This window comes from Urocampus carinirostris, chromosome 17 (genome assembly GCF_059441175.1).
Source record: "Urocampus carinirostris isolate Australia breed hairy pipefish chromosome 17, RoL_Ucar_1.0, whole genome shotgun sequence".
Taxonomy (NCBI): domain Eukaryota; kingdom Metazoa; phylum Chordata; class Actinopteri; order Syngnathiformes; family Syngnathidae; genus Urocampus; species Urocampus carinirostris.
The window spans coordinates 3,924,289-3,951,671 of record NC_142365.1 but is presented as its reverse complement, the minus strand read 5'-3'; the positions used below and the strand labels follow the sequence as shown (position 1 = coordinate 3,951,671).

Sequence of the window (27,383 nt, the reverse complement as noted above, 5' to 3'; positions counted from 1 at the left end):
TTTGAAGCCCCTACTTGTGTGTGTGTAGCATTTCCCTGCGGGGCTTCACTGCTTTATGGGGCTTCATTTTGCCATCACTAGCTTCAATGAATAATAGAGTATTTAATGAAAATTAATGTGCGGCACTGTTCTGAAGTCATGAGATCGAACCTCCTGTTGTGGAGTTTGCATGTTCTCCCCGTGCTTGCATGGGTTTTCCTCCAGGCTCTCTGGTTTCCTCCCACATTCCAAAAACATGCATTTCAGGTTAACTGTCCGGTTTAAATTGCCCCTAGGTGTGAATGAGCGAGTGAGTCGTCTGTCTCTGTGTGCCCTGCGATTAGCTGAGATGGGCTCCAGCACCCCCGCGACCCTACTGAGGATAAGCGGTGCAGAAAATAGATGGATGTAAAAATAAGTAGAACAAATTCAGCAACCGAGATAAATGTACAAAAACACTCAAAGAAAAAGCTCAAATGTTCCCAGAAACAAACACTTTGAAGCCCCTACTTGTGTGTGGGGCTTCACTGCTTTATGGGGCTTCATTTTGCCATCACAAGCTTCAATGAATAATGGAGTATTTAATAAAGTAAACCAATAAATAAAGGTTGGTACTTCGCTGCTTTTGACAACGATGGATTGCTATTCATCGCTTGGGATTTCTTCGTTGTAATCCCACTTTGGCCGCCAGGTGGAACCAAAGCGTTTAAAGGACTAACCTGAAGAAACCTGCAAACCTTCTCTTGATAAGCGTTCGACGACGTGGAGACACGTTTTTCGAGGTAGAGCAACAGGTTATGCAAGAAGTGGGCCAAACGCCGCCTTCATTCAGGTGTGCGTGTTTTCCGAGAGGTGACTCAAGATTTACACGCTGGGAGCGGAGGAAGTGTGGGGTGCAGCGGAGTTTCGACCTCCGCATTCTTCTTTTTTTTGGGATTCGCGTGTTTTTTTATTTTTTTATGCAAGTTGCAGGAGCATTCATGCCTGCCTCAATCCCCCTTTCGCCGAGGGACTGTCCGAGTTGAGGCGGCTTCAATGATCGTCTGCTTCATATGTCCGACATGGCTTCTGCTTCTCCTGGGAGGTGAGAACGAAATTGACACTTGTTTTTTTCCCCGCTTCTAAACATTTCTAGAATACCGTTTTAATGTCGGTTTTTGGACTTGTGGGATCAGGTCTACTCTTTTGAATTTTAAAATGGGAAATCTTTGCATGTTAATGAAAAAAAACCCACATAAATACCAGGTAGATGTTGACGTGTTTTTCTTCTTTAATTTGCCCCTTTTGGGCTACCGTCTTTCGAGATCAGGGGTCCCCAAACTTCTACCTTTGAGGGTCACAAAATGGCCTTTCTCCGATATGGGTCCAGGGTCAGTTTGTAACAGAATACTGACTATTGCAAGAGTGCCTAAATGGAAAATATGTTCTCCAGAAAGCCACTTTGGATTCTTCACATGACAAAATTCAGAAAATAAATAAAAACAATATAAATTAAATAGATACTAACCAAATGACCCTCTCTGGATTCTTCACAGAACAAATTCAGAAAATTGGTAGATTACACAGAGAGAGAGAGAGAGAGAAATAGAAAGAAGAGAGAGAGAGAGGGAGAGAGAAATAAAAAGAAGAGAGAGAGAGAGAGATAGAAGAGAGAGAGAGAGAGAGATAGAAGAGTGAGAGAGAGATAGAAGAGAGAGAGAGAGATAGAAGAGAGAGAGAGAGAGAAATAGAAAGAAGAGAGAGAGAGAGTAATAGAAAGGAGAGAGAGAGAGAGAAATAGAAAGAAGAGAGAGAGAGAGAGAGAAATAGAAAGAAGAGAGAGAGAGAAATAGAAAGAAGAGAGAGAGAGAGAAATAGAAAGAAGAGAGAGAGAGAGAAATAGAAAGAAGAGGGAGAGAGAGAAATAGAAAGAAGAGAGAGAGAGAGAAATAGAAAGAAGAGAGAGAGAGAGAGAAATAGAAAGAAGAGAGAGAGAGAGAAAAATAGAAAGAAGAGAGAGAGAGAGAGAAATAGAAAGAAGAGAGAGAGAGAAAAATAGAAAGAAGAGAGAGAGAGAGAGAGAAATAGAAAGAAGAGAGAGAGAGAGAGAGAAATAGAAAGAAGAGAGAGAGAGAGAAATAGAAAGAAGAGAGAGAGAGAGAGAGAAATAGAAAGAAGAGAGAGAGAGAGAGAAATAGAAAGAAGAGAGAGAGAGAGAAAAATAGAAAGAAGAGAAAGAGAGAGAAAAATAGAAAGAAAAGAGAGAGAGAGAGAGAGAGAAATAGAAAGAAAAAAAAGAGAGAGAGAGAAATAGAAAGAAAAAAAAGAGAGAGAGAGAGAGAAATAGAAAGAAAAGAGAGAGAGAGAGAGAGAAAAATAGAAAGAAAAGAGAGAGAGAGAAATAGAAAGAAAAGAGAGAGAGAGAGAGAGAGAAAAATAGAAAGAAAAGAGAGAGAGAGAAATAGAAAGAAAAGAGAGAGAGAGAAATAGAAAGAAGAAAGAGAGAGAGAGAGAGACATAGAAAGAAGTAAGAAAGAGAGAGAGAAAAATAGAAAGAAGAAAGAAAGAAAGAGAGAGAGAGAGAGAGAAATAGATAGAAAAAAGAAAGAGAGAGAGAGAAAAATAGAAAGAAAAAAGAAAGTGAGAGAAAATTAAAGAGAGGGAGAAAGAAATAGGGCAATAGGGAGATAGAAAGAGAGAAAGAAAAAAAGAGGGAGAACGATGAAAGGAAAGAAAAATAGAGAGCAAGAGGGAGGGAGAAAGAAAAAGCTAAAGGACGAGATAAAGAGAGTAAGAAAGAAAAATACAAAGAGAATGAGAAAGAAAGAGAGAAACATAAAAAGAAAGTGTGAAAGAGAGAAGAAACAGAAAAAAGAGACACCGCGAGAAAGACAGACAGAGATAAAGAAAGAGGGAGAACGATGAAAGGAAAGAAAAATAGAGAGCAAGAGGGAGGGAGAAAGAAAAAGCTAAAGGACAAGATAAAGAGAGTAAGAAAGAGGAAGAAAGAAAAATACAAAGAGAATGAGAAAGAAAGAGAGAAACATAAAAAGAAAGTGTGAAAGAGAGAAGAAACAGAAAAAAGAGACACCGCGAGAAAGACAGACAGATAAAGAAAGAGGGAGAGAGACAGAAAGAGAAAAGAGAAAGAGGGAGGAATACAGAAAGAAAAAGGAGAGAATTTCCTCATGCTGAGGTTTTGAGTTTTCCCATGCCCTCATGCAGGTTTTAGATCAAGGGATGGTGTTTTAATAGTCTGTAAAGCCCTTTGAGACTTCTTGTAAATAAATATGACTTGACACTATTTGTAAATATATATTAAACAAATAAAGCTTTGTGGGATCTTCACGTAAAAGGTCCATGGAACATAAACTTATGTGTATATCATGACCAGCACAAAAGGCAGACCCAATCGCGTAACATTTACTCACAAGTTTAATGAGATAGAGGGGAATGGCAGCTCGCTGGACGCGGGAAGCCGTGCACAGAATCGGAACGAGTTCCGAATGCGGAAGTGAATCCTGCGGAGCGGGAGATCGTGGTGTCGAGGATGGGAAAAAAACAGGTCGATAGCTGGGACAGGGAAGCAAAACGTGGTCGGGATCAAAAACGGGTTGTAAGCCGGGACGGGAGAGCAAAACGTGGTCAGGATCAAAAACAGGTCGGAGTTGGAGTCGGAGACAATCAGTGAGATCAGGAACGGACGGGTGGAAAAAACGGGACAGGCGGGAGTCAAGGTCAAAATGCTTGCCTTGTAACAACAGAGGTTCACTGACGGACTGACAACCGGAGAGTGACAGGACTGGTCTTAAAAAAGGACAGGGAACCAATCAGGTAGCCCGCAGCGGCTGGCGCCAAATGGGCGGGCACAGGTAATCTCAATCAGTAATCATGACAGTGAAAGGTCCATGATTTGTTTTATTGGCAGAGCATTGGACCAGGCAGTGGTTTTTATCTCACTATCACACTGTTTTTAGTCATAGTACCAGAGACAAATGTTAATTTTGTTGTGTGTTTCACATGCTGCAATGACAATAAATTATGTTATTCTATTATATTCTGAGCATTGTAAGTGACACATTTATTCTCAATGTGACATGTAAAATGCGCAACAAGTTAACATTCTTCTCTAGTACTGTGACTAGAAATAGTGTGATTATAAGATAAAACCCAATTCCTTTGCATATGTCAATTACAGCACTAAAAAAATGTGCACTTAGAATTTGAGTAATTTTTTTAGGTAAACAATATTAGTCAAAAATGCTCTCTGGCTTTGTTCAGGGGGGCCAGACTAAATGTAGAGTCAGGCCAAATCCGGCCCGCGTGCCGTAGGCTGGGAACCACTGTTCTACATGCCATTTCTGTCAAGACCAGAACGGAGACAGGACCCACTTGCGTTGCGTTTCTCACAAGTTTTATTGGAAGAAGGAGAAAGGGATGCGCCCACGATCAGGTGAAGCAGGTCGGTCGGTCTGAAAGCGGAAGTGGATCTTCCGTGGCGAGCGATGGCGGCGTCGGGAACGGAAAAACGGGTCAGTCGCCGGGACAGGAGAGCAAAAACGTGGTCAGGGTTGTAAGCGAGTTGTAAGCCAGGAAAGGAGAGTAGACGTGGTCAAGGACAAAATGAGGTTGAAAGCCAGGACGGGAGAGTAAACGTGTTCAGGACCAAAAACGGGTTGAAGCCGGGGAACAGACGGGAGCAAAAACAGGTGTGAGTCAGTGGTCGAAAAAGGCTTGCCTAGTCTTAACTGAGGTTAACAGACGGACTGACAAAAGGGGACAGACAGGAAGGAGTGGGTTTAAATAGGGAATACGGATAGGGACAGGGAGCCAATCAGAGTTCGAGGCAGTTGCCACAGCTGAATCATGACAATTTCGTAACATTTAGCAAGAAAATTTGTAATAAATAATCAGCTGTTCACGTTTTTATCCCGAAGGAACAGCATATAGTATAAATACCAAATTAATACCTCCATAAAAGTAAATATCTAGTTTTAGAAAAATAGATGATTAACATATTAACACACGGGCATAGGTTTTCCCGTTTTAAACTTGTAGATGATTGTAATAACATTACTTTATTTTATGTTTTCGTATTTAAAACATATGAGTGAATTTTTAAATTAGCAAAGGCTTAGTAATACGCTGAGACACACCTTAGTGAGTGACCACAATGTTATGATGAGTACAGGTAAAAGATTTTCTGTTGTGACAACATGTTTGAAGTAGCAAAACTGAGAAACCACATAAGTGATTTAAATCACATTATATTTACAGTACTGTGAAATTGTTCGGTCTAGGAGTGTTCCTTTTGTATTACAATCAGACTTCAGGTGAAAGTGATACTTTCAAGTTCCAATTAACAGCGCTTACTAATAGTCAAAGTATTCCAACCCTGGCAATATAAGCAGTTCTTCTTTGCAAGTGTTTAATATTCGAATGGGAACAACAGTGCGCAATCTCTTATTAATAGTCAAAATATCACAACCTTGGCAATTTAAGCAGTTCTTCTTTGCAAGTGTTTAAAACTCAAATGGGAACAACAGTGGGAAATCTCTTAATAATAGTCAAAATATCCCAACCCTGGTCCTTTAAGCAGTTATTCTTTGCAAGTGTTTAATATTCAAATGGAAACAACAGTGCGCAATCTCTTGATAATAGTCAAAATATCCCAACCCTGGCACTTTAAGCAGTTCTTCTCTGCAGGTGTTTAATATTCAAATAAGAACAAGAGTGCGCAATCTCTAATAATAGTTAAATTATCCCAACCCTGACAATTTAAGCAGTTCTTCTCTGCAAGTGTTTAATATTAAATGGGAACAACAGTGTGAAATCTCGTAATAAGAGTCAAAATATCCCAACCCTGGCAATTAAAGCAGTTCATCTCTGCAAGTGTTTCATATTCAAATGGGAACAACAGTGGGCAATCTCTTAATAATAGTCAAAATATCCCAACCCTGGCAATTTAAGCAGTTCTTCTCTGCAAGTGTTTAATATTTAAATGGGAACAACGGTGCGCAATCTCTTACTCATAGTCAAAATATCCCAACCCTGGTCATTTAAGCAGTTCTTCTTTGCAAGTGTTTATTATTAAATGGGAACAACAGTGGGAAATCTCGTAATAAGAGTCAAAATATCCCAACCCTGGCAATTTAAGCAGGTTATCTCTGCAACTGCTTAATATTAAAATGGGAACAATTGTGGGCAATCTCTTAATAGTAGTCAAAATATCCCAACCATGGCAATTTAAGCAGTTCTTCTCCGCAAGTATTAAATGTTCAAATGGGAACAACAGTGCACACTCTCTTGACAATAGTCAAAGTAACACAACCTGGCATTATATAAGCAATCCTCTATCCAAGTTCAATGGTCAAAATGAAAGTAGGGCTGTATTATAAGCCTTACTCTTGTAGTTATTTCTGGATACAGTATTTCAAGTTCTTTTTATCAACTTACTTTACTAATATTTGTGTGGAGGGAATTAATAACGAAAAAGATTACAAATCCAGTTGCTTGAAGGTTTGGTTTGAACAAATTTATTGACACTTGAAGGTACTACTTCGAGGTATTCAATATACTACTTATGATGTTTAGATTTCAGTTTAGCTATCAGGTGTCATGGCTGGAGGCAATATCTAAAGCAGAGGTGTCACTGTCATTTTAGCTCAGGGGCCACATGGTAGAAAAAACATTCTCACAGGGGCCGGATAAGTAAAGGAATGGCATAAAAAGCGTGCCTGGGCTGGGGGTCTTTTCTGAGGCTCACAATTAAATTAAATCTGGTTGATTAATGATAGTCAACAAATACAGCTACAGATTGCGCTGTGCGAATGCCACGTGGCCTTGGTGACATCCAGTGGTCATATTTAAAACTGCAAGTCATTGACGCGATGCAACTCATTTTTCTCTTGTGTTTCTCTCAGTATTGTCTCACGGCCAGGAGTTTTAGGGTTCGTACGGATGCTTGAAATCCTCGAAAAAGGCCTAAAGTATAATGTTGTGTTTTAAAGGTTTGAAAAGTGCTTGGATTTTGGGTGAAGTCCTTGTAAATGCTTGAAATTGTTGCAATGTTCTCGGCAGTCTGACTCGATAGACCGGGCGCTAACTGAAGAACATAAAACAAGTTTGCTTAAAAAATGACACTGACACTGTTCTTTGCTGGCTTAGCTTTGCCATTTAATTTCTTGTTCCCTTGTGATGAACGGCACCTTCATTAGTTTGTATGGCCGATGAAGCGTCATTGACCTCGACGGGTCACACCCAAGATGACACCCAAACAGGGCGCTATGAAATGTGTGTTAGTGCTGGATTACGTTATGAGTATTTATTATGGGCCGTGTGTCAAGACCAGAGCAGAAACAGGACCCACTTGCGCGACGTCTACCACAAGTTTTATTGAAAGAGAGAGGAAGTGCTGCGCCCACGATCCGGCGTTCGCTAGGCGTGGGAAGCAAGTTGCTCTCGTATTCTGTTAGTGATCCGAACACGGATTGGGATCTTCCGTAGCGAGCGATGGCGGTGTCAAGGACGGAAAAACAGGTCGATAGCCAGGACAGTAGAGCAAAAACGTGGTCGGGGTCAGAAAACGGTCGTAAGCCGGGACGGAAAAGCAGACGTGGTCGGGATCAAAAACGGTCGTAGCTGGAGACAGACGGGAGCAAAAACGGGACAGGTGGGAGTCGGGGTCGCAAAAGGCTTGCCTAGTATACACTGAGGTTCGCAGACGGACTGACAACAGGGGATTGAGAGGACTGAGTTCAAATAGTGACAGGGAGCCTATCAGAACCCGCGGCAGTTGGCGCCAAACATCATGACACCGTGCAAAATATTAGGGTAGCGTTTCCCAGTGGCAAATTGCAATGGGAAGAACTTTTCCGCTACTGAAAATGTATTTGTTACAGAAATATTTACATATTTATCTATCGTTCAGATCCACTAATATATTGACGATTTACTCAAGATCCTAAAATCGTATTCCTTGATAAATGCTCTTGCAAGATTAAAAACCGCAAAGTATATGACCAGGGTTGGGTAGGGTTACTTTAACTGGATTACTTTCGATTACTTTTAGATTACTCCAATACCAAATATGCTAATAAAAGACAAAAGAAACTAAATATGAATGAAATGATGACTCACAACACGTGGTAAGCTTTCTCTCTTGGCTTTGATCTCTTTGATCTCCGGCAAAACGAACATCAAATGCGACAGAAAAAAAGTGAAAATAAATCCAAACAGCTTGCCGACATCATTTTTGCCGTTCCATGTATTCCGTTACTCCCCAAGCCTGCACAAAATGTTGTAATTTTATTTATATTTAGTTTGTTTTGTCTTTTATTAGCATATTTGGTATTGGAGTAATCCAAAAGTCATTGAAAGTAATCAAGTTAAAGAAACCTTACCCAACCCTGTAATATGACTTATGCCAGATTAATTCTTTTGATGGTACTGGAGAAATTGGAAAATTAGCTTTGAAAGTCCTTAAAAAGTGCTTGAATTTAGCCTTGAGAAAGGTGCACGAACCCCGTTACAAACACAGAAAGGAATCTGTATCATGTTGCGTGGCAAAAAAAAAAATCCTATTTACTCAGTCAGTGGTCGAAAAAGGCTTGCCTAGTCTTAACTGAGGTTCGTAGACGGACTGACAAAAGGGGACAGACAGGAGTGGGTTTAAATAGGGACAGGGAGCCAATCAGAGTCCTAAAGGAGCGGGCACAGGTGATTCACATCGGTAATCATGACAATTTCTTAACGTTTAGCAAGAAAATTTGTAATAAATATTCAGGTGTTTAGGTTTTAATCTCGAAGGGACAGCGCATACAGGAGAATAATGAGCAAAATCTCTTGGATATTTCTGTTGTTTAGCAGTATAAATACAAAATGAATACCTCCATAAAAGTAAATATCTAGTTTTCGAAAAATAGATGATTAACATTTTTTAAAATGCAGCCCCTTCTAAATTGCGCTAATACACGGGCATAGGTTTTCCTGTTTTAAACTTGTAGATGATTATAATAACATTACTTTATTTTATGTTATTTTTATTTACTATTTATTTTTTTCCATTTAACTTCTGTGGTTATTGTTTGAAAGAGTCTTTGTCCTCCATCGCCAGGTTGGTTTCGAACACGTAACCTTCAGACTCTCGACCAATGATTAACAACGGTACACCAATACGCCCAGCCCTTAACTTTGTGTTTTCTCTCTTTAGGAGTGGCACCCGTGTCAGGAATCGAAATCTTCGCTCCGTCCAAGGTGGAGGCGCTGAACGGCACGTCGGTTAAACTCAAGTGCACCTTCCGCTCCAGTCACCCCGTCTCGGCTCAGTCCGTGATCGTGTCCTGGAATTTCCGGCCCCTGAATTCCAAAACGGAAGAGTCGGTGGGTACAAACGGACCCGTGAAGGCCGAGAAGCGTGATAGGACTTGACATCGACCTATTCCCCGGTGAATAATTTCTAGGCAGTGTAAAATGTACCGCTGGGGTCGACAACATTCGGCCTGTGGGTAGCAGGTAACCAAAAAGACAGGTTCCAAAAATAGCTCACTAGTTGACGAGTTTAAACTTTTGTATCACTGTCTGAAAAAAAAAGTTAGCGGACACCAGAGCAGACAACTCTGAAAAGTTGCCTGCCCAGCCATAAATTTGCCTGCCCCATTTTTCACATCCTGAAACACGATAAGACGACTCAAGCAGAAAGAAATTCCAGTCCCAGCTCACATTTTACGCAATCTCGTGTTGATATTGACTTTAAAATAGAGGGGACAATAGCTTTTAATCTCATCGAGGTTTGTTGACCCCTGTCGTCCAGCTAGCAATAGTGGAAGGCTCTAACGTTAATAGGCACAGAGCTGGACAGCCTGACAACAGTGGCCGAGAGACGGGCACTGAAAAAGCTGCGGTCAATCATGGACAATTCATCACATCCACTACACAGTATTATATCCAGACAGGAGAGCAGCTTCAGTGACAGACTGCTGTCACTGTCTTGTACTACGGACAGACTGAAGAGATCTTTTCTTCCTCATGCCATGAGGCTCTTGAACTCCACCCGGCAGAGTAAAGGCCCACATTAAACCACACCCCCTACATTGCATATTACCGAATTTTATTGCAATATGTATTCTGTGTAGCACTATCTAGATACTCTATATAACACGCTACAGTGGGAATTAGCACGTCACATTGGGCATTTGTATATTGTATTCTTTTTGCTTTATTATTCTATCTATCTATCTAACAGAACAACATCTTCATTCATGCAATGTTTGCGTTGCGTCGTCTGCTACAAGCCACGTGAACTCCTCTTTCCACGATGCTTTTCATGGACGTTTACATTTTGTAGCATCATCAATTTTGTTCGCTTCTTTTGAATCTTTCTTCTGGGGCTGAGGTTTTGGCTTGATTCCTAACCACTTCTCCATTTTTCTCGTGTTCTCTGACCGTCTACTTTGGAAAATGATATGCAAAGGCACGCCCTTATAACGTTCGGGAATGTCCGGAAGCAGGAAGTTATTCGATGCAGGCTTACGATTGGCTGACGAGTATGCAAATTGCTAAACGAACCGAAATTCCGGAATTTCCAAACCGAATGAAGATTTCGAAATCGGAATCAAGCAGACGTTATTTCAGACACTGAGAATAGATACTAAGAGAGGAGGCATGAACGGATTTTGAATTTGCAAACAGAACAGGGAGAGAAGCCTTCAGATAAGGAATTCCTACACGGCCCTTCCCTGAGCCCCCTCTTTTTATTACGTATCCTAGGTTAAAAAGGCCGCTCTGCCCTAAACACCACTTACAAAGGTTTCATTTCATCAAACTAATTTTGATATCACACAGAGACCACCCGACAAAATTCAAAATGCAGTTTTGTTGATTCCATTTAGGAACTGCCTGTCTAAGGTCGTACCATAGCATCTCAATCGGATTTAAACCTGGACCTTGACTTGGCCACTCCAGAACCTTTATTTTGTTTCTCATTGTGAAATGACATCAGAGCCCTTTTGTGTTACCTGTGGTGTTCCGCTGGGTTTAGTACCTGGCCCCCTTCTTTTCAGCATTTACATGCTTCCATTAGGTGATATTATTCGCAAGTATAATCAGTTTCCATTGCTACGCAGATGACACTCAACTATATCTTCCGATGGAGGAATCTGCCGCACTGAATTGTGGAAATTTTGGAGGCCTCCCTCACTGAGCTCAAAGAATGGACGTCTCTCAACTTCTTGCGCTTTAACTCTGAAAAGACCGAAATGTTAGTTATTGGTCCATCTAATTGCAGTGACTTGTTCTCAAAAACTGCTCTGAACATTGACAAATGTAATATCACCAAAGAGTGACTCGGTCAAAAATTTAGGTGTTATATTTGACCCTGATCTGTCCTTTCAAACACACGTTAAGAATATTACTAAAACAGCTTTCTTCCATTTTCGCAACATTGCTAAAATTCGTCCTATAATGTCCCAGTTCTAATGCTTAAATTATAATTCAAGCGTTTGTTACTTCCTGTCTCGATGACTGTAATGCCCTACTCTCCGGTCCCCCGAAGTCCAAAATCAAGAGCTTTCAGCTGGTACAAAATTCTGCAGCGAGGATTTTAACCAAGACAAGAAAGTTTGATCACATAACCCCGATTTGAGCTAACCTGCATTGGCTCCCTGTTAGCTTAAGATGTGATTTGAAGGTTCTGTTGGTAGTATACAAAATCATGCATGGACTTGCTCCCTCAGATTGAATTTCCCCCTATGTTCCGTGCCTCATTAAATGGAATCAACAGTTACAAAGTGCATTTTATATTTGTAAAATTGGTTTGATGATCTGAAACCTTTGTGAGTGATAAAAATGCAGAACACACAGAACTCAGGAAGCGGGGAAATAGCAGCAACGTTCCCTCTAATCTTCCACAATCGTCAGTTGTTTTTAAAACAACTTTATACATTCAAAAAGTCTTTTATGTCAAGTCAAGTCATGTTTATTTGTGACGCCCTTAATCACAAAGAGTCTCAAAGGTCTACACAGATCAAAGACTATTGCAAACTACAGACTATTATGACAACATCCCCTCATCTAAAACCTACATGAGGGAAAATATTCCACAGATATTCTCAACATAAAATAAAGGTTATTCATATGCTATAGAGTAGAAGTGAGCGTTTAAGCTTAGATTTAAACAGAACCCTAAAATCACATCTTAAGTTAACAGGGAGCCAATGCAGGTTAGCCAAAATCGGAGTCAGGTGATCAAACTTTCTTGTCTTGGTTAAAAACCTGGCTGCAGTATTTTGTACTAGCTGAAGGCTCTTGATTTTGGACTTCGGGGGACCGGAGAGTAGGGCATTACAGTCATCAAGACAGGAAGTAACAAACGCTTGAATTATAATTTAAGCATTAGAACTGGGACATTATAGGACGAATTTTAGCAATGTTGCAAAGATGGAAGAAAGCTGTTTTAGTAATATTCTTCTCGTGTGTTTGAAGGGACGGATCGAGCAGTACATTTTTTCATAACATCATAATATGTTTTGGATTCATTAAGTCGGTGGCACAATACAGAAGTGTATGTAATCACACTTTTTAGTGGAAGTAGTGTTGGCAAAAAGATTGACTTTATAAATTATTTGAAGGTAACACCAGATTTTTTTAGCAATTTAAGAGTATAATTTTCACGTACTTGTGAGCAGTCGGACTAATGAGATGTTTTTCAACACAAAACAAAACAAAAAGCAGAAGGAAACACGCTGAAAGTTGTATACATGGTGCATCCACCAATCTCTTCCATTACCCTACCTTTCCAATTCCAGCTCACATGCGCGCTTACTTTCGTTTACTCAATCTCATGTTGATATTGACTTTAAAATGGAGGGGACATCAGCTTTTAGCCTCAAAGAGGTTGGTGACCCCTGTTGTACAGCTAGTATTAGTAGAAGGCGCTAATGTTAATAGTAAGCAGACCTGTCGCGCTCCAGGGCTCCATGCCTGTGGTGTCGTGTAATACACTCCCCTTCCTGCGGTGTCACTGTATACTTATGCGCAGCCTTGTACTTGTGCTAGAGAACTACCGAAGGAGAAGTTGAGTAAATACTCTATGACTGTACCGTCCGTGCCTGTCTCTGAATCCGACTGCAACCCGACTACATACACAACATATTGGCGACGAGGATGACTTGGATCGGAATTTCACAACCCCCTGCTTTGCTTGAAACCCCGGGTGAGCCTACGATGTTGTACTCCACGTGGATTCAGATGTTCGAAAATTACCTGCTAGCATTGACTGCTAACGAAATGCCGGACAAACGAAAGCGCGCACTACTGCTGCACTGTTTAGGCACAGAAGGGCAGAGAATTTTTCTTTCCCTTCCTGACACTGGCACTTCTTACAAATCCGCCTGTGATGCGCTAGAAATTTTCTTTGTACCGAAGATTAATGTCGTTGCTCAGCGTACCAAGTTCCGTCAGCGTGCTCAGAGACCGGGCGAGACCACTGCTCAGTTCATTGCCGCATTGAGGGAATTAATTGCTAACTGTGACTTTGGCACGTTTGCTGATGATATGATCAGGGATCAATTCATTGAGAAGATGTCCTCTTCGAGAATCAGAGAGCGCTTGCTGCTGGAAACGGACTTAAAGCTTGACAAAGCGATCGCTATTGCTACACAAGTCGAATCTGCTATTTCAGAAGCTAATGCTATTACTCATGTGCACGTGTCCGACACTCCTGTGAAGTTTGTGCAACAAAGAGATAAAAGGAATCAGAGCAGTACACATACACAGCGCTCGAGAGATAAAAGGAATCAACACAAAACCTGCTACCGTTGTGGATCCAACTCTCATCTAGCAAATGACCCCAAATGCCCTGCTAAAAATGCAAAATGCAACCAATGTGGAAAAATTGGACATTTTAGTAAAGTGTGCCGCAGCGCAATTCCTACTCGATCAGTAAGAGAAGTTACTGTCCCAGAACTTACTGTGTGTCATGTAGCCCCTACAGCTGCAGTCCCAAAGCGCCTTACGTGTACAGTTGCTCTCCATGCGAATGATGAACAGTCAATTACTACTGACCTGCTTGTGGACACTGGTTCAGCAGTTTCAATTCTGCCAGAGAGAATTTACAGACAGTCATTCATGCACTTGCCTCTCTCAAAGCCTACTGTGCGTCTGGTGACCTACATGAAGAAGCCAATTCCAGTGTTGGGCTGTCTTCAACTTACTGCTACATACTGCAACCAGAGTGCACATACTGACTTCTACATAGTTCCTGACGGTACTCCACTACTGGGAATGGACCTGTTCACTGCACTTCGCCTCCACATACAAGATGGGCAGATTGCAACACCTGCCGCATCGGAGATGAGTTACACTGTCAACACTACAAATGCTCTAGGCGTTGCTACAGGTTTTATACACAAAGTTAAAGTGCGTGCAGACGTCCCTCCAGTCCAGCAAAAGCTACGCAGACTCCCATATGCCGTGCGTGACAAGGTGTCGGAGGAGCTGGAAAAACTGGAAAATGATGGCATCATCGAGAGAGTCGACGCGTCTGCCTGGGTGTCGCCTCTGGTGGTCGTGAGCAAGAAAACAGGTGGCCTTCGTGTGTGTGTGGACTTACGTGAACCAAACAAGGCTGTGGTGATCGACAGTCATCCGCTGCCACACATTGAGGAAGTGTTCACTGAGCTCCGTGGCGCTACAATGTTTTCCACGATTGACCTACAAAATGCATACCACCAAGTGCAGCTACATCCAAGCAGCAGAGATCTTACAGCGTTTATAACACAAGATGGACTGTTTCGTTTCACACGAGTGCCTTTCGGCCTGGCATCAGCACCCAGTGCCTTTCAACGCATGATGTCTCAGATCCTGGCTGGTCAAAAGGGTGTACAGTGCTATTTGGACGACATCATTGTTAGTGGGGAGACGCCTGAAATACATGACGCCAGATTGAACGATGTCCTCAAACGTTTACAGGAGAGTGGGCTGAAGCTCAATGCTGCAAAATGCCACTTCAGGAAAACAGAGTTGTCCTTCCTTGGGCATCTCATCTCTGCCTCTGGTATACATCCAGATCCTGGCCATGTACGGGCTGTGGTTGAAGCTCCACCTCCACACGACGCTCAATCTCTGCGATCTTTCCTAGGCCTGACTGCGTGGTACTCAAAGTTCATCCCCAACTACGCCATGCTTGTGGAACCCCTCCGTGCTCTACTCAGACAGTCTGCTACATTTCACTGGTCTGAAGAGGTGCAAGCAAACTTTTCCAAAGTGAAGGAGATCATCGCTACTAGCTCTGCACTCGCCTTGTTCGACCCTTCCCTGCCAACTGTCGTGACAACAGATGCATCAGACTATGGCATCGGTGCTGCGTTGACACAAATGAAAGGTGACATAGAGCAGACCATTGCATTTGCTTCCAGGACGCTGACTGCATGCGAGCGAAATTACTCAACAGTCGAAAAAGAGGCTTTGGCATGCGTCTGGGCGACTGAAAAGTGGCGTACTTACCTCTGGGGCCATCACTTCACTTTACGGACTGATCATAGCCCTTTGACCACTCTACTCACATCCAAAGGCCTTGGACGTGCAGGTATGAGGGTAGCTCGCTGGTCTGCCCGACTGCTGTGTTTTAACTACACAATCGAATACAAACCGGGACATGAGAATGTTACTGCAGATTGCTTGTCACGTTTGCCTCTACCCATCACAGACGACCACGAGGAGATGGAGTTGGAGATGGTGGCTGCTGTGTCTCCTGATTTTGCTGCAGTCACTGCTGATGAGCTCTCCAGTGCATGTGAGGAATGTCCAGTGCTACAGAAGGTGCGACAGTACATGCAGAAGGGATGGCCTCGTACTGCAAAAGGCCTTGACCCCCTCATCGTGCCATACTTCCGTGTGCAAAATGAGCTTGCCTTGCAGAACAGTGTCATTGTGCGTGGCACTCATCGTGTTGTGATACCACAACAGCTACAGGGAAAAATGATCCAACTTGCTCATGCTACACACCAAGGGATAGTTCGCACAAAACAAAGACTGAGAGACTTGTACTGGTGGCCTGGAATGGATTCTCACGTTGAGCTCGCCATCAAATCATGCACCACCTGCTTGCAGCATGACAAAACCGCAACCACGCGTACTGCACCATTACAGCCTGTGCCTACCCCAACTGTTGCCTGGGAAAAGGTTGCTGTGGACATTGTTGGTCCTATTCACTCTGCGCCTGCTGATTGCCGCTTCGCCATCACCCTCATTGACTATTACAGCCGATGGCCTGAGATTGCCCTCTGCTCAAATGTTACTTCTGCCTCTGTTATGACTTTTCTTTCCATTGTGTTTAGCAGAGAAGGTAATCCACAGGAAATTGTTACTGACAATGGCCCTCAGTTCGTGTCGACCGAGTTTGAAGCATTCCTTAGTGACAGGAACATCACACACCGTCGCAGCTCTGTGTACTACCCCCAAGCCAACGGTGAAATTGAGCGTTTCAACAGAGTCTTCAAGGACTGTCTACAAACAGCCAACATCGAAGGTAAACCACTGAAAGCCTTCTTCACTGAGTTTTTACAGACTTACAGAGCCACACCACATGCTGTGACTTCAGTATCCCCCGCTGAACTGTTGCATGGTAGACCACTGAATACAAAGCTTCACATCACAGGTCTTCACTCCATGCGTCCCACTGCTGACAAAGGCAACATGCTACAAAACATACAAAACAAACAACGGAAGTCCAAACGATACACCGACAAACGTCGCGGTGCAAAATCACCCAGCTTCCAGATTGGCTCTGCGGTTCGCATCCGCAAACCTGGAATCATTGCGAAAGGACACTCAAGGTTCACCAAGCCACTGACAGTGGTAGCCCAAAAGGGTCCAGCCACTTATCTGCTGTCTGATGGAAAGGTGTGGAATGCTTTCCACCTTGCCCATGCTTCCACCTGTGCTGCTGTTTCAGCGCCACAGCCTCCTGATAATGATGCTTGCCTCCTGCCAAGCGACCAAGTTGCTGAGCCACCCGAAACTGAAACTGTGCCCTCAACACATCCCTCTCCTAGTGCACCGAGAATACGACATGCTCCTGCATGGCTTCAAGATTATGTGACTTAAAAAAAAAAAAAAAAAAATACAGAAAAGATGTGATGATGTAAAAAAAAAAAAAAAAAAAAAGACATGATGAATGTTCATTGTTAAAAAAAATTGTCATGTTTGTTTATGATGTGATCTTCATACAGTCTGCTTAAGTTTACAAGGTTTACACACTTTTGCTTACCGATATTGACAGTATAGTTCCTTACGTTATTGCTTACCTCTGATAAATATTTACCTCTAATCTGGTAATGAATATTGAAATGTATGTTTTCTACAAGCTCATACTTACCGAAGAGTTATTGCGTATTTTAGATTAATGCTACTGTTGTGTCCTATGCTAACAAAAAGGGAATATGTGGTGTCGTGTAATACACTCCCCTTCCTGCGGTGTCACTGTATACTTATGCGCAGCCTTGTACTTGTGCTAGAGAACTACCGAAGGAGAAGTTGAGTAAATACTCTATGACTGTACCGTCCGTGCCTGTCTCTGAATCCGACTGCAACCCGACTACATACACAACAATGCCCTTACAAACTGTCGTATTTTCCCTTACAAAATACAAAATAATCTTACACCATATTTTTTTTTCAAACGTGTTTATTCATGTAGATTAACATGTTATATTGTACATGTGTTTCCTTATATCATATACATTGTTAATGAACATTTTGTTGTGAGACACTGAGTTGCTCGACATGAATGAGGTTTATTATAAAAAAAAGTTTAAAAATGAAGTCGCTTGGACGTTCACCGTAGAAGGAAAAAAATACATGCAAATAGAATTAAGTAGAATAATAGATTTTCTTATTCAAATTATGAATTCATTTTCTGCATTCAATTATTGTTGGTAATATACTGATTCAAGGGATAACTACAAACCTGTCTTTTTTCATTTTCTCCTTTTATACTAACTTCTTTATACAACAATAATAATTCGTAATATAATGCATCAAAGCAAGTGAGCCATTTGAGAGCCGGCTCTCTTGAAAGGAGTTGAGCCGAAAAAGCCGGTTCTCTAAAAAGAGACGGACTTCCTTTAACTACACAACTACCACATGAAATCCGAGGTGGCAGACGCATGCGCACAGTAGCATCACCTTTTTTTCTTAACTTCTTTATACAACATCATCATTCGTAATATAATGCATTAAAGCAAGTGAGCCGTTTGAGAGCCGGCTCTCTTTGATGAGTTGAGCCGAAAAAGCCGGTTCTCTAAAAAGAGACGGACTTTCTTTCACGACACAACTACTACATGAAATCCGATGTTTTTTAAGACCACATGTATTTCAAATTTATTCAATCAACCCCTGATCGGAAGGATGCATGATGGGAAATCCCCAGGCGGCAGACACATGCGCACAGTAGCATCAAACTGCTCGCTTCGTTTGCAACAAAAAAAACGATACCGAGATAGAGGCTACCGCGGCAAACTCGTTTGACATGATTGATCTGCCGTTTCGTGATCGTCGGTGTATACCGGATGCTGCCCATCATTGACAAATTTGCGTTTTTCCGTACATGTCTTAAAATACATCATCAACGTACTTTGTACGGCAAAAACGTACAGCTTGACAGGTATGAGTAAGTAGCGCAATTTTCTTTGTGCCCGCTATCCAGGTGTACTACTACCAGGAGATAGCGTATCCTCCTCAGAGCGGACGCTTTAAAGACCACGTGGACTGGTCAGGAGATGTCACGAGAAGTGACGCCTCCATCACGCTGCGTGACGTGCCGCCGACGTTCAACGGCACCTACATCTGCAACGTGCGCAACCGACCGGACGTGCACGGGAATAATCGAGAGACCGCCCTCAGCGTCGTCGAGAAAAGTAAGCGGCAGAGCTCTGTCGTTGTTTTAGTGGACAAATTTCAACATATCACCTATGGCTCAGGAGGTAGGGCGCTCGTCTTGGTATCGAGATCGCAGTTCGAATCCCGGCTCCTCCGTGTTACATGTCGAAGTGTCCTTGGGTAAGACACTGAACCCCTAATACCCCCAATAAGCAGGTTAGCGCCTTACATGGCTGCAATACAAGACCGCTATTGGGAAATGTGGAGCACACTGTAAAGCAGGGGTGTCAATCTCAATTGAACTCGGGGGCCACACGATAGAACAAATATTCTGTCGGGGGCCGGACTAGAAGATTAAAGAGAAAGAAAAAGAGGGATAAAGAAATAAGAGAAAGAGGGAGGGAAAAGGAGAGAGGGCGGGACAAAGAAAGAAAAAGAGAGAGAGGGAGAGAGCGTGAGAAACAAAAGATAAAAAGTCGTGAGAGAGGGGGAAAAGAAAGGGAGAGGAAGAAAGAAATCCAATTAGGAAGAGAAAGACAGAAGGAGAGAAAAGAGAAAAGAAAGCGCAAAGGGTATGAAGAGAAAAGAGAGAAAAGGAAAAAAGGAAGTTAGAGCAAAAGACGTTAAAAGACACAAAGAGAAAGAGACAAAGAGCAACAAAGGAAGAGAAAAAGAGAGACACAGAGTGAGAGACAGACACAGAGTGTGAGAAAATGGGTGAGAGAGAGAGAAAGAGAAATAAATACAAGTACAGTGTCTTTGTGAGTGGCACCCGGACATATTTCAACCTGCAGCTTGTTTTTCTCTTGCGCTTCTCTGAGTGTTGTCTCTCGGGCCGGATTCAATCCCTTAGCGGGCCTGATCTGGCCCGCGGGCCGCCTGTTTGACACCTGTGTTGTAAAGCGACCACTTGTGAGGCCCCTTCTCGAGGTTTTCTTATTTTCCTGGTGCTGAGTTTTTCCTTGCCCGCATGTCTGTTTAAGATCAGGGCATGTTGGGATTTAACTATCAAAATGTACTGTTGGAATTAGTTATCTGACTCCATTAACCAAACACGACCTACATTCATCCAACGATTATGCACGCTCGTTTCTTGAGGGAAAAATGACCAGGAAGGCCGACATTTCCACACGGGGGCGGATGGTTTATTATTCCTAACAGCAGATCTAAATGTAAACAGGAGACTGCTAATATTGCAATATTGTAATACTGTAATCTAATTTCTTCATTTACTACTGTTAGGTTTAAGTCCCCAACATTTTTAATAAAACGCTCTGAAATAAAAGAAGACATAGAGAATCGGTCATAGAGAATTGGTTATTTCATTAATCATTATCATGAGAGCGGCGGAGACCAGGCTGTTACAAATCTCCTCCTCGCTCTGAACAAGTCCCCGAACCCTCCCTTCTAATATTAAGGTTCTTGGTGAAAAACAACTCGAGTTATGGCATGCACAGGTCAGGGTGCACCCACTGGGATGTGAAACAGACTGAACAAAGAACAACTCATGGCCTTGAAGAACAGCTTACGGCTGAAAACTATACAAAAAGGGCTGAGAACACTTATAACATATTAATGTCAACTGTAGGATAAATATATGTATATAATTCCAACAACTACAATAAACAAAGAATCTAATAAGACACAACAAAAATAACAAGCTAATACTTTTTTGCTCGTTTTTAACATTCATCGGAAGCTAGCTGTTACTTTCGGTGTAAATGTGTCCTTATTTTAATCGAGAAACCATATAATATCACTTTTACTGACAGATAATTTTGTCACGGTTGCCATGGCGCCCAATTGGCCCCGCCCATGTGGCACCAGCTGCGGCTCGTTGACGGATTGGATTCCCTTCTACTTAAGCTCAGTGCTCTTACTCACTCTTGGTCAGTCTGTCAACGAACCACTGCCCCGCAAGATGTGGGTTCTGACTTGGTCCTGTTTCCTGTTGGTATTTCCTGTCTGGTATTGTTCCCGTTTATTTTGTCCTGTTTAATTTTGATATACTCTTTTGATATCAATCCTGTCGGTCCCGTTGTTTAATATTGGTTTCCAGTTTCGTTCCCATCTAGTTCGTCCTGTTACATTTAGATATCATGTTTTAATATCAATCCTGTCTGTCCCGTTTTTTAATATCGCTTTCCAGTTTCGTTCCCGTCTAGTTCGTCCTGTTTAATTTAGATATCCTGTTTTGATATCAATCCTGTCTGTCCTGTTTTTTAATATCGCTTTCCAGTTTCGTTCCCGTCTAGTTCGTCCTGTTTAAATTAGATATCCTGTTTTGATATCAATCCTGTCGGTCCCGTTGTTTAATATCGGTTTCCAGTTTCGTTCCCGTCTAGTTTGTCTTGTTTAATTTCGATATCCTGTTTTGATATCCATCCTGTCTGTCCCGTTGTTTAATATCGGTTTCCAGTTTCGTTCCCGTCTAGTTCGTCCTGTTACATTTAGATATCTTGTTTTAATATCAATTCTGTCTGTCCCGTTGTTTAATATCGCTTTCCAGTTTCGTTCCTGTCTAGTTTGTCCTGTTTAATTTAGCTATCCTGTTTTGATATCAATCCTGTCAGTCCCGTTGTTTAATATCACTTTCCAGTTTCGTTCCCGTCTAGTTCGTCCTGTTTAATTTAGATATCCTGTTTTGATATCAATCCTGTCGGTCCCGTTGTTTAATATCGGTTTCCAGTTTCGTTCCCGTCTAGTTTGTCCTGTTTATTTTCGATATCCGGTTTTGATATCAATCCTGTCTGTCCCGTTGTTTAATAGCGGTTTCCAGTTTCGTTCCCGTCTAGTTTGTCCTGTTTATTTTCGATATCCTGTTTTGATATCAATCCTGTCTTTCCCGTCCTGTTCGGTATCGACCCCATCTTTCCGATATCTGCTCGGGCAATTGGTATTGATTTGGTCAACCTCTGGCTTCCTGTCCTTCCACGCCAGACCGCTGCCTAACGCGCATGACTCCCCATTTCCCGTAAAATAAAAGGCTTGTGTGAGAAACGTCATGCATTTGGGTCCTGATCCTGTTCGGGTTCATGATTTATTTTCACAAATGTTATCACCATTGTCTGCATTCGCACTGAGGCCCTCGGCTAGTAATTATCTTTTTCCTTCCTCCGAATCGTTGATACAGTGGGACCTCGGTTATCGCGGTTAATGGGGACCAAAACCACGCGAGATAAGTGAAAATCCGCGAAGTAGCGGCGCACCTTAAAAAATAAAAAATAAATAAATAATAATTTATTTTATTATTATTATTTTTTAGACCCGGTTAATGGGGACCAAAACCACCCGCGAAAAGTAAAAATCTGCGAAGTAGCGACGCCCCTTCAAAAATGCTTAAAAAAAAAAAAAATACATATATATTTCTGGAATGCTTTAGACATCTTTTGAGAACAGAATTTCTGTGAGTGCTGACAGGAGAAGGCCAGACTCACGAGGACGTCGCCATTGTTTTGAGCCGATAAGCTTTGCTGATATGAGTTTTCCTTAGACGTGGCGACGCCCTTCCGCGAGGAGGTGGTGAAGCTGGCACCTGGTACGCCCACGGTAGGAGTCAGCACGCCCATGCGAGGAGTCGGCACGCCCATATTATTATTATTATTATTATTTATTTTTGTATTATTTTATTCTATTATTATTTTTTAGACCTGCGAAGCTCTGAACCCGCGAACGTGGAACCACGAAGTAGCGACGCCCCTTAAAAATGCTTAAAAAAAATATATATAAATTTCTGGAATGCATCAGACGTCTTTTGATAACAGAATTTCTGTGAGTGCTGACGGGAGAAGGCCAGACTCACGAGGACGTCGCCATTGTTTTGAGCCGATAAGCTTTGCTGATATGAGTTTTCCTTAGATGTGGCGACGCCCTTCCGCGAGGAGGTGGTGAAGCTGGCACCTGGCGCGCCCACGGTAGCAGTCAGCACGCCTATGCGAGGAGTCGGCACGCCCATATTATTATTATTATTATATATATATTTTTTAATTATTTTATTCTATTATTATTTTTTAGACCTGCGAAGCTCTGAACCCGCGAACGTGGAACCACGAAGTAGCGACGCCCCTTAAAAATGCTTAAAAAAAAAAATATATATGTTTCCGGAATGCATCAGACGTCTTTTGAGAACAGAATTTCTGTGAGTGCTGACGGGAGAAGGCCAGACTCACGAGGACGTCGCCATTGTTTTGAGCCGATAAGCTTGGCTGATATGAGTTTTCCTTAAACGTGGCGACGCCCTTCCGCGAGGAGGTGGTGAAGCTGGCACCTGGCGCGCCCACGGTAGGAGTCAGCACGCCCATGCGAGGAGTTGGCACGCCCATATTATTATTATTATTATTTTTTTAATTATTTTATTCTATTATTTTTTTTTTTAGCCCTGCAAAGCTCTGAACCCGCGAACGTGGAACCACGAAGTAGCGTCGCCCCTTCAAAAATGCTTAAAAAAAAATATATATATATTTCCGGAATGCATCAGACGTCTTTTGAGAACAGAATTTCTGTGAGTGCTGACGGGAGAAGGCCAGACTCACGAGGACGTCGCCATTGTTTTGAGCCGATAAGCTTTGCTGATATGAGTTTTCCTTAGACGTGGCGACGCCCTTCCGCGAGGAGGTGGTGAACCTGGCACCTGGTACGCCCACGGTAGGAGTCAGCACGCCCATGCGAGGAGTCGGCACGCCCATATTATTATTATTATTATTTTTTTTTTAATTATTTTATTCTATTATTATTTTTTTTAGACCTGCGAAGCTCTGAAGTAGCGAGGTCCCACTGTATTCATTTTGTCTGTATCTCTGTCGCAGCTTCCCTCTCGGAGATGACCATCTTGGTGGTGGCCGTGGTGGGCGGCTGCGGCTTCATCATGGTCCTGCTGTGCATCTGCTTGGCCGTGAAGTTCTACAAAAGGAAAAAGCGTTTGACCGAGGACCTGGAGATGCAGGCCCAAGAGCCCACGCCCGTGGAACCGGAACCCGAAGCCATGCTCAAACCCATCCCTAAGCGGAAGTCCAAACCCAAGCCTAAGCCTAAACCCAAGCACAAGGACCCGACTGTGTGGTGAGGGGCCACAAGGGGCCGCCGCTCCTCTCCAGTACTTTTTCTTGGGACTGGTGTGGCTATTTTTGGGAAACGGACTAATAACAGCTTGGGAGTGTTTTGATCTTTCCTCTGATGTGAACTTTTTGGACTTTATTTAACTATTATCCCTCACAGATTACTGTGAGAAGACAAAGTGCATTCAGAGGAACACCTCTTCTTGAGATCATTCATTTCAATTCCCAGCAGCAGTTTTGATCATTGTTCTGCAACAGAAACCCGTTCGCAACAATGTCATGCTCCGACGAGGACTCCCGATCCAAAACTGTTGCTGCGAATGTTATCCCCGTCCTGTCTTTTTGCTGTTTTTAAGGGTTAAAATCATCAAGTGAGTGGATTAACGTTCTCCGGCATGTCTAATTTTGTTCTCTCATTCAGCAGTTGCAACTCTTTTTGTCTCTCTGTGAAGGGTGAAGAACCTCAAACACCTGAGAACTGCTTTTTTTGGATGATTCCTCATGTAACCTTGGCTATTTTTTTCCACAAGTATGAGAAACCTGTCGGGGTCAGTTTGAGATACAGTATTCCCTCAGTTTTTTACGGTTAATCGCAACCTGTCGACCTCGACGGCTCCATGCCCTTACAAACTGTCGTATTTTCCCTTACAAAATAACCTTACACCTTATTTTATTTTTTTTTCAAAAGTGATTATTTATGTAGTTTAACGTGTTATATTGTACACGTGTTTTGTTATATCATATATTGTTAATTAACATTTTGTTTGGAGATACTGAGTTGCTCGACATGAATGAGGTTTATTATCTCATCTCATCTCATTAGCTGCACCGCTTATCCTCAGTAGGGTCGTGGGGGTGCTGGAGCCCATCCCAGGGATCATCGAGCAGTGGGCAGGGGACACCCTGAACTGGTTGCCAGCCAGTTGCAGGGCACACAGGGACAGACAACTCGCTCGCCCATTCACACCTAGGGACAATTTGGACCGGCCAATTAACCTGACATGCATGTTTTTGGAATGTGGGAGGAAACCCATGCAGACACGGGGAGAACATGCAAACTCCACACAGGGGAATTTGATCTCATGACCTCAGAACTGTTCCGCCCGTATTTTTCCCAGTGACTTATTAATATGAATTCGGATGACAGGAACGTGTTGAGGGAATACTGTCTACCTTATTTGCATCTATTCTCACATGTGGTGTGTCTGTGTGTGTGCGATGCGGTGGGACGGCATCAGTAAACCCGAGGAAGCCATTCACCTGACTCTCGTGAAGGAGACGCTGCATTTCGACAGCTCGGACGATGAAGAATCGGAGCCGAGCAGCGACGACGACGACGAGGACGAAGAGGGCGACGACGAAGAAGAAGACGATGACGACGACGATGATGACGACGATGACGATGATGACGACGATTAAGTCGGAGTCACAACTTCACCCGGCAAAACGGGAACAAATGCTTGTTGGTCATCGGGATCATCATCTCCCGATGTCAGTTGCGTACAATTTGTCCCTTTCAGGAAGAGACTGCCATTTTTTGGTACACGACTTCATTTCAGGACTAAGGTGACCAGGCCTTGCAATCGTTTCGCCGGGTAGGTTTGTCGGATTCGACGCTTGAGCTGCCTTGCTTGTTGTTTGTTGTTGTTTCTACTACTTTACAAGCAGGGTTGGGTAGGGTTACTTTAACTGGATTACTTTCAATTACTTTTGGATTACTCCAAGACCAAATATGCTAATAAAAGACAAAAGAAACTAAATATGAATCAAATGATGACTCACAACACGTGGTAAGCCTTCTCTCCTGGCTTTGATCTCTTTGATCTCCGGCAAAACGAACATAAAATACGACAGAAACAAAATGAAAATAAATCCAAACAGCTTACCGACATCATTTTTGCCGTTCCATGTGTTCCGTTACTCACCAAGCCTGCACAAAATTGAGTCATTTTATTCATATTTAGTTTCTTTTGTCTTTTATTAGCATATTTGGTATTGGAGTAATCCAAAAGTCTTCGAAAGTAATCAAGTTGTGTACCAGTACTGGAAACTGAAGAGGAAGAGCTTTTTCCAGTACTGTTTATGTCGTATTTTATGTTCATTTTGCCAGAGATCAAAGCCAGGAGAGAAAGCTTACCACGTGTTGTGAGTCATCATTTAATTCATATTTAGTTTCTTTTGTCTTTTATTAGCATACTTGGTACTGGAGTAATCCAAAAGTCATTGAAAGTAATCCAGTTAAAGTAACCCTACCCAACCCTGAGTATAGTATAGTATAGTATAGTATAGTATAGAAATACTACAAAAATACCATGACACGAAATACTACAGAAATATTACCCCAGAATTACTACAAAAACAAAGCTACAGTAATATTACAAAAACAATATGATGGGAATACTACAAAAAAAAATACAAAAACATTACTAAAATACTGCTTCGGAAATGCATCAAAAATGCGTCTACAGAAATACTACAAAAATACCATTTCATACTATATTCCATACTATAATACAAAACACTACCAGAAAAATATTACAACACAAATACTGCAAGAATACAACTAGAGCGATGCAAAAATTCTACTATGGGAATACGACAAAAATACTACAGAAATAAAACTACAGTAATACTTTACTGCAGAAATACTACAAATGTACAAACACAAGTCGAAAATGGAAATACTACAAAATACAACAGAAATAGTAGAAAAATATGAAAAAACAGTAACAGTATTTCTACAAAAACATTAAATAACTGTAATACAACAAAAATACTTGAATACAATACTTTAATACAAAACACTACCAGAAAAACATTACTACAGAAATACTGCAAGAATACAACTAGAGCGTACAACAAAAATTATACTATGGAAATTCGACAAAAATACTACAAAAATAAAACTACAGTAATACTTTAATACAGATATACCACATACGTACATACTCAAGTCTACTATGGAAATACTACAAAATACAACAGAAATAGTAGAAAAATACGAAAAAATAACAGAATTGTTACAAAAACACCAAAATCATTAAAGAACTTCAGACATGCAAAATACTACTATGGAAAAACTATCCCCCAAAAAATACTGCAGAAATGACATCCATATAATAGTTCATGCATTTTTGCTAAATATTCCCAAAATATATATCTGAATGAATGAAATGTTCTACCACTAGAGGTCGCTAAGTAATACGCAATAACCTCAATTTTATGTTAACATCACAAAGAAGAGAGTTTTTTTCTGTCACTATTTGAAAGTACGGAAACGGTGACATGCACAGACAAACAGTAGGTGGTGCTAAAGCTCATGCTCCTTTGTTTTTTTTTTTGCAAAATATATGTATCAATTGAAATTCTTAAACGAACCAGGAATGGTTGTTTTTATTTTTGTCTTAACGATAGTACATTTGCACTTACGAGTTTGTATTTTGTAAACCTTTTGTGTATTACACCATACTTGTTGAAATAAACTATTAAAACATA

At 41.8% G+C, this 27,383-nt stretch overlaps 1 protein-coding gene across 1 annotated transcript; it reads left to right on the top strand.

Annotated features, from left to right (window-relative positions):
- The first annotated feature begins 719 nt into the window (after window positions 1-719).
- LOC148348973 (myelin protein zero-like protein 2) lies at window positions 720-27,383 on the top strand. Its single transcript, XM_088320638.1, has 5 exons — window positions 720-1,063; window positions 9,170-9,339; window positions 18,662-18,872; window positions 23,640-23,892; window positions 25,127-27,383. Exons 1-5 carry the CDS (start codon window positions 1,015-1,017, stop codon window positions 25,305-25,307), a joined length of 864 nt encoding a protein of 287 aa, XP_088176764.1. The 5' UTR covers window positions 720-1,014; the 3' UTR covers window positions 25,308-27,383.

What these genes read in the sequence shown, in the direction of transcription:
- LOC148348973 (XM_088320638.1), top strand. Translation starts at nt 1,015, where the DNA reads ATGATCGTCTGCTTCATATGTCCGACATGGCTTCTGCTTCTCCTGGGA. An exon ending in CCTCAGCGTCGTCGAGAAAA is followed by an intron (nt 18,873 to 23,639) that starts GTAAGCGGCAGA and finishes TCTCTGTCGCAG; the next exon opens with CTTCCCTCTCGGAGATGACC. An exon ending in CACAAGGACCCGACTGTGTG is followed by an intron (nt 23,893 to 25,126) that starts GTGAGGGGCCAC and finishes GGACGGCATCAG; the next exon opens with TAAACCCGAGGAAGCCATTC.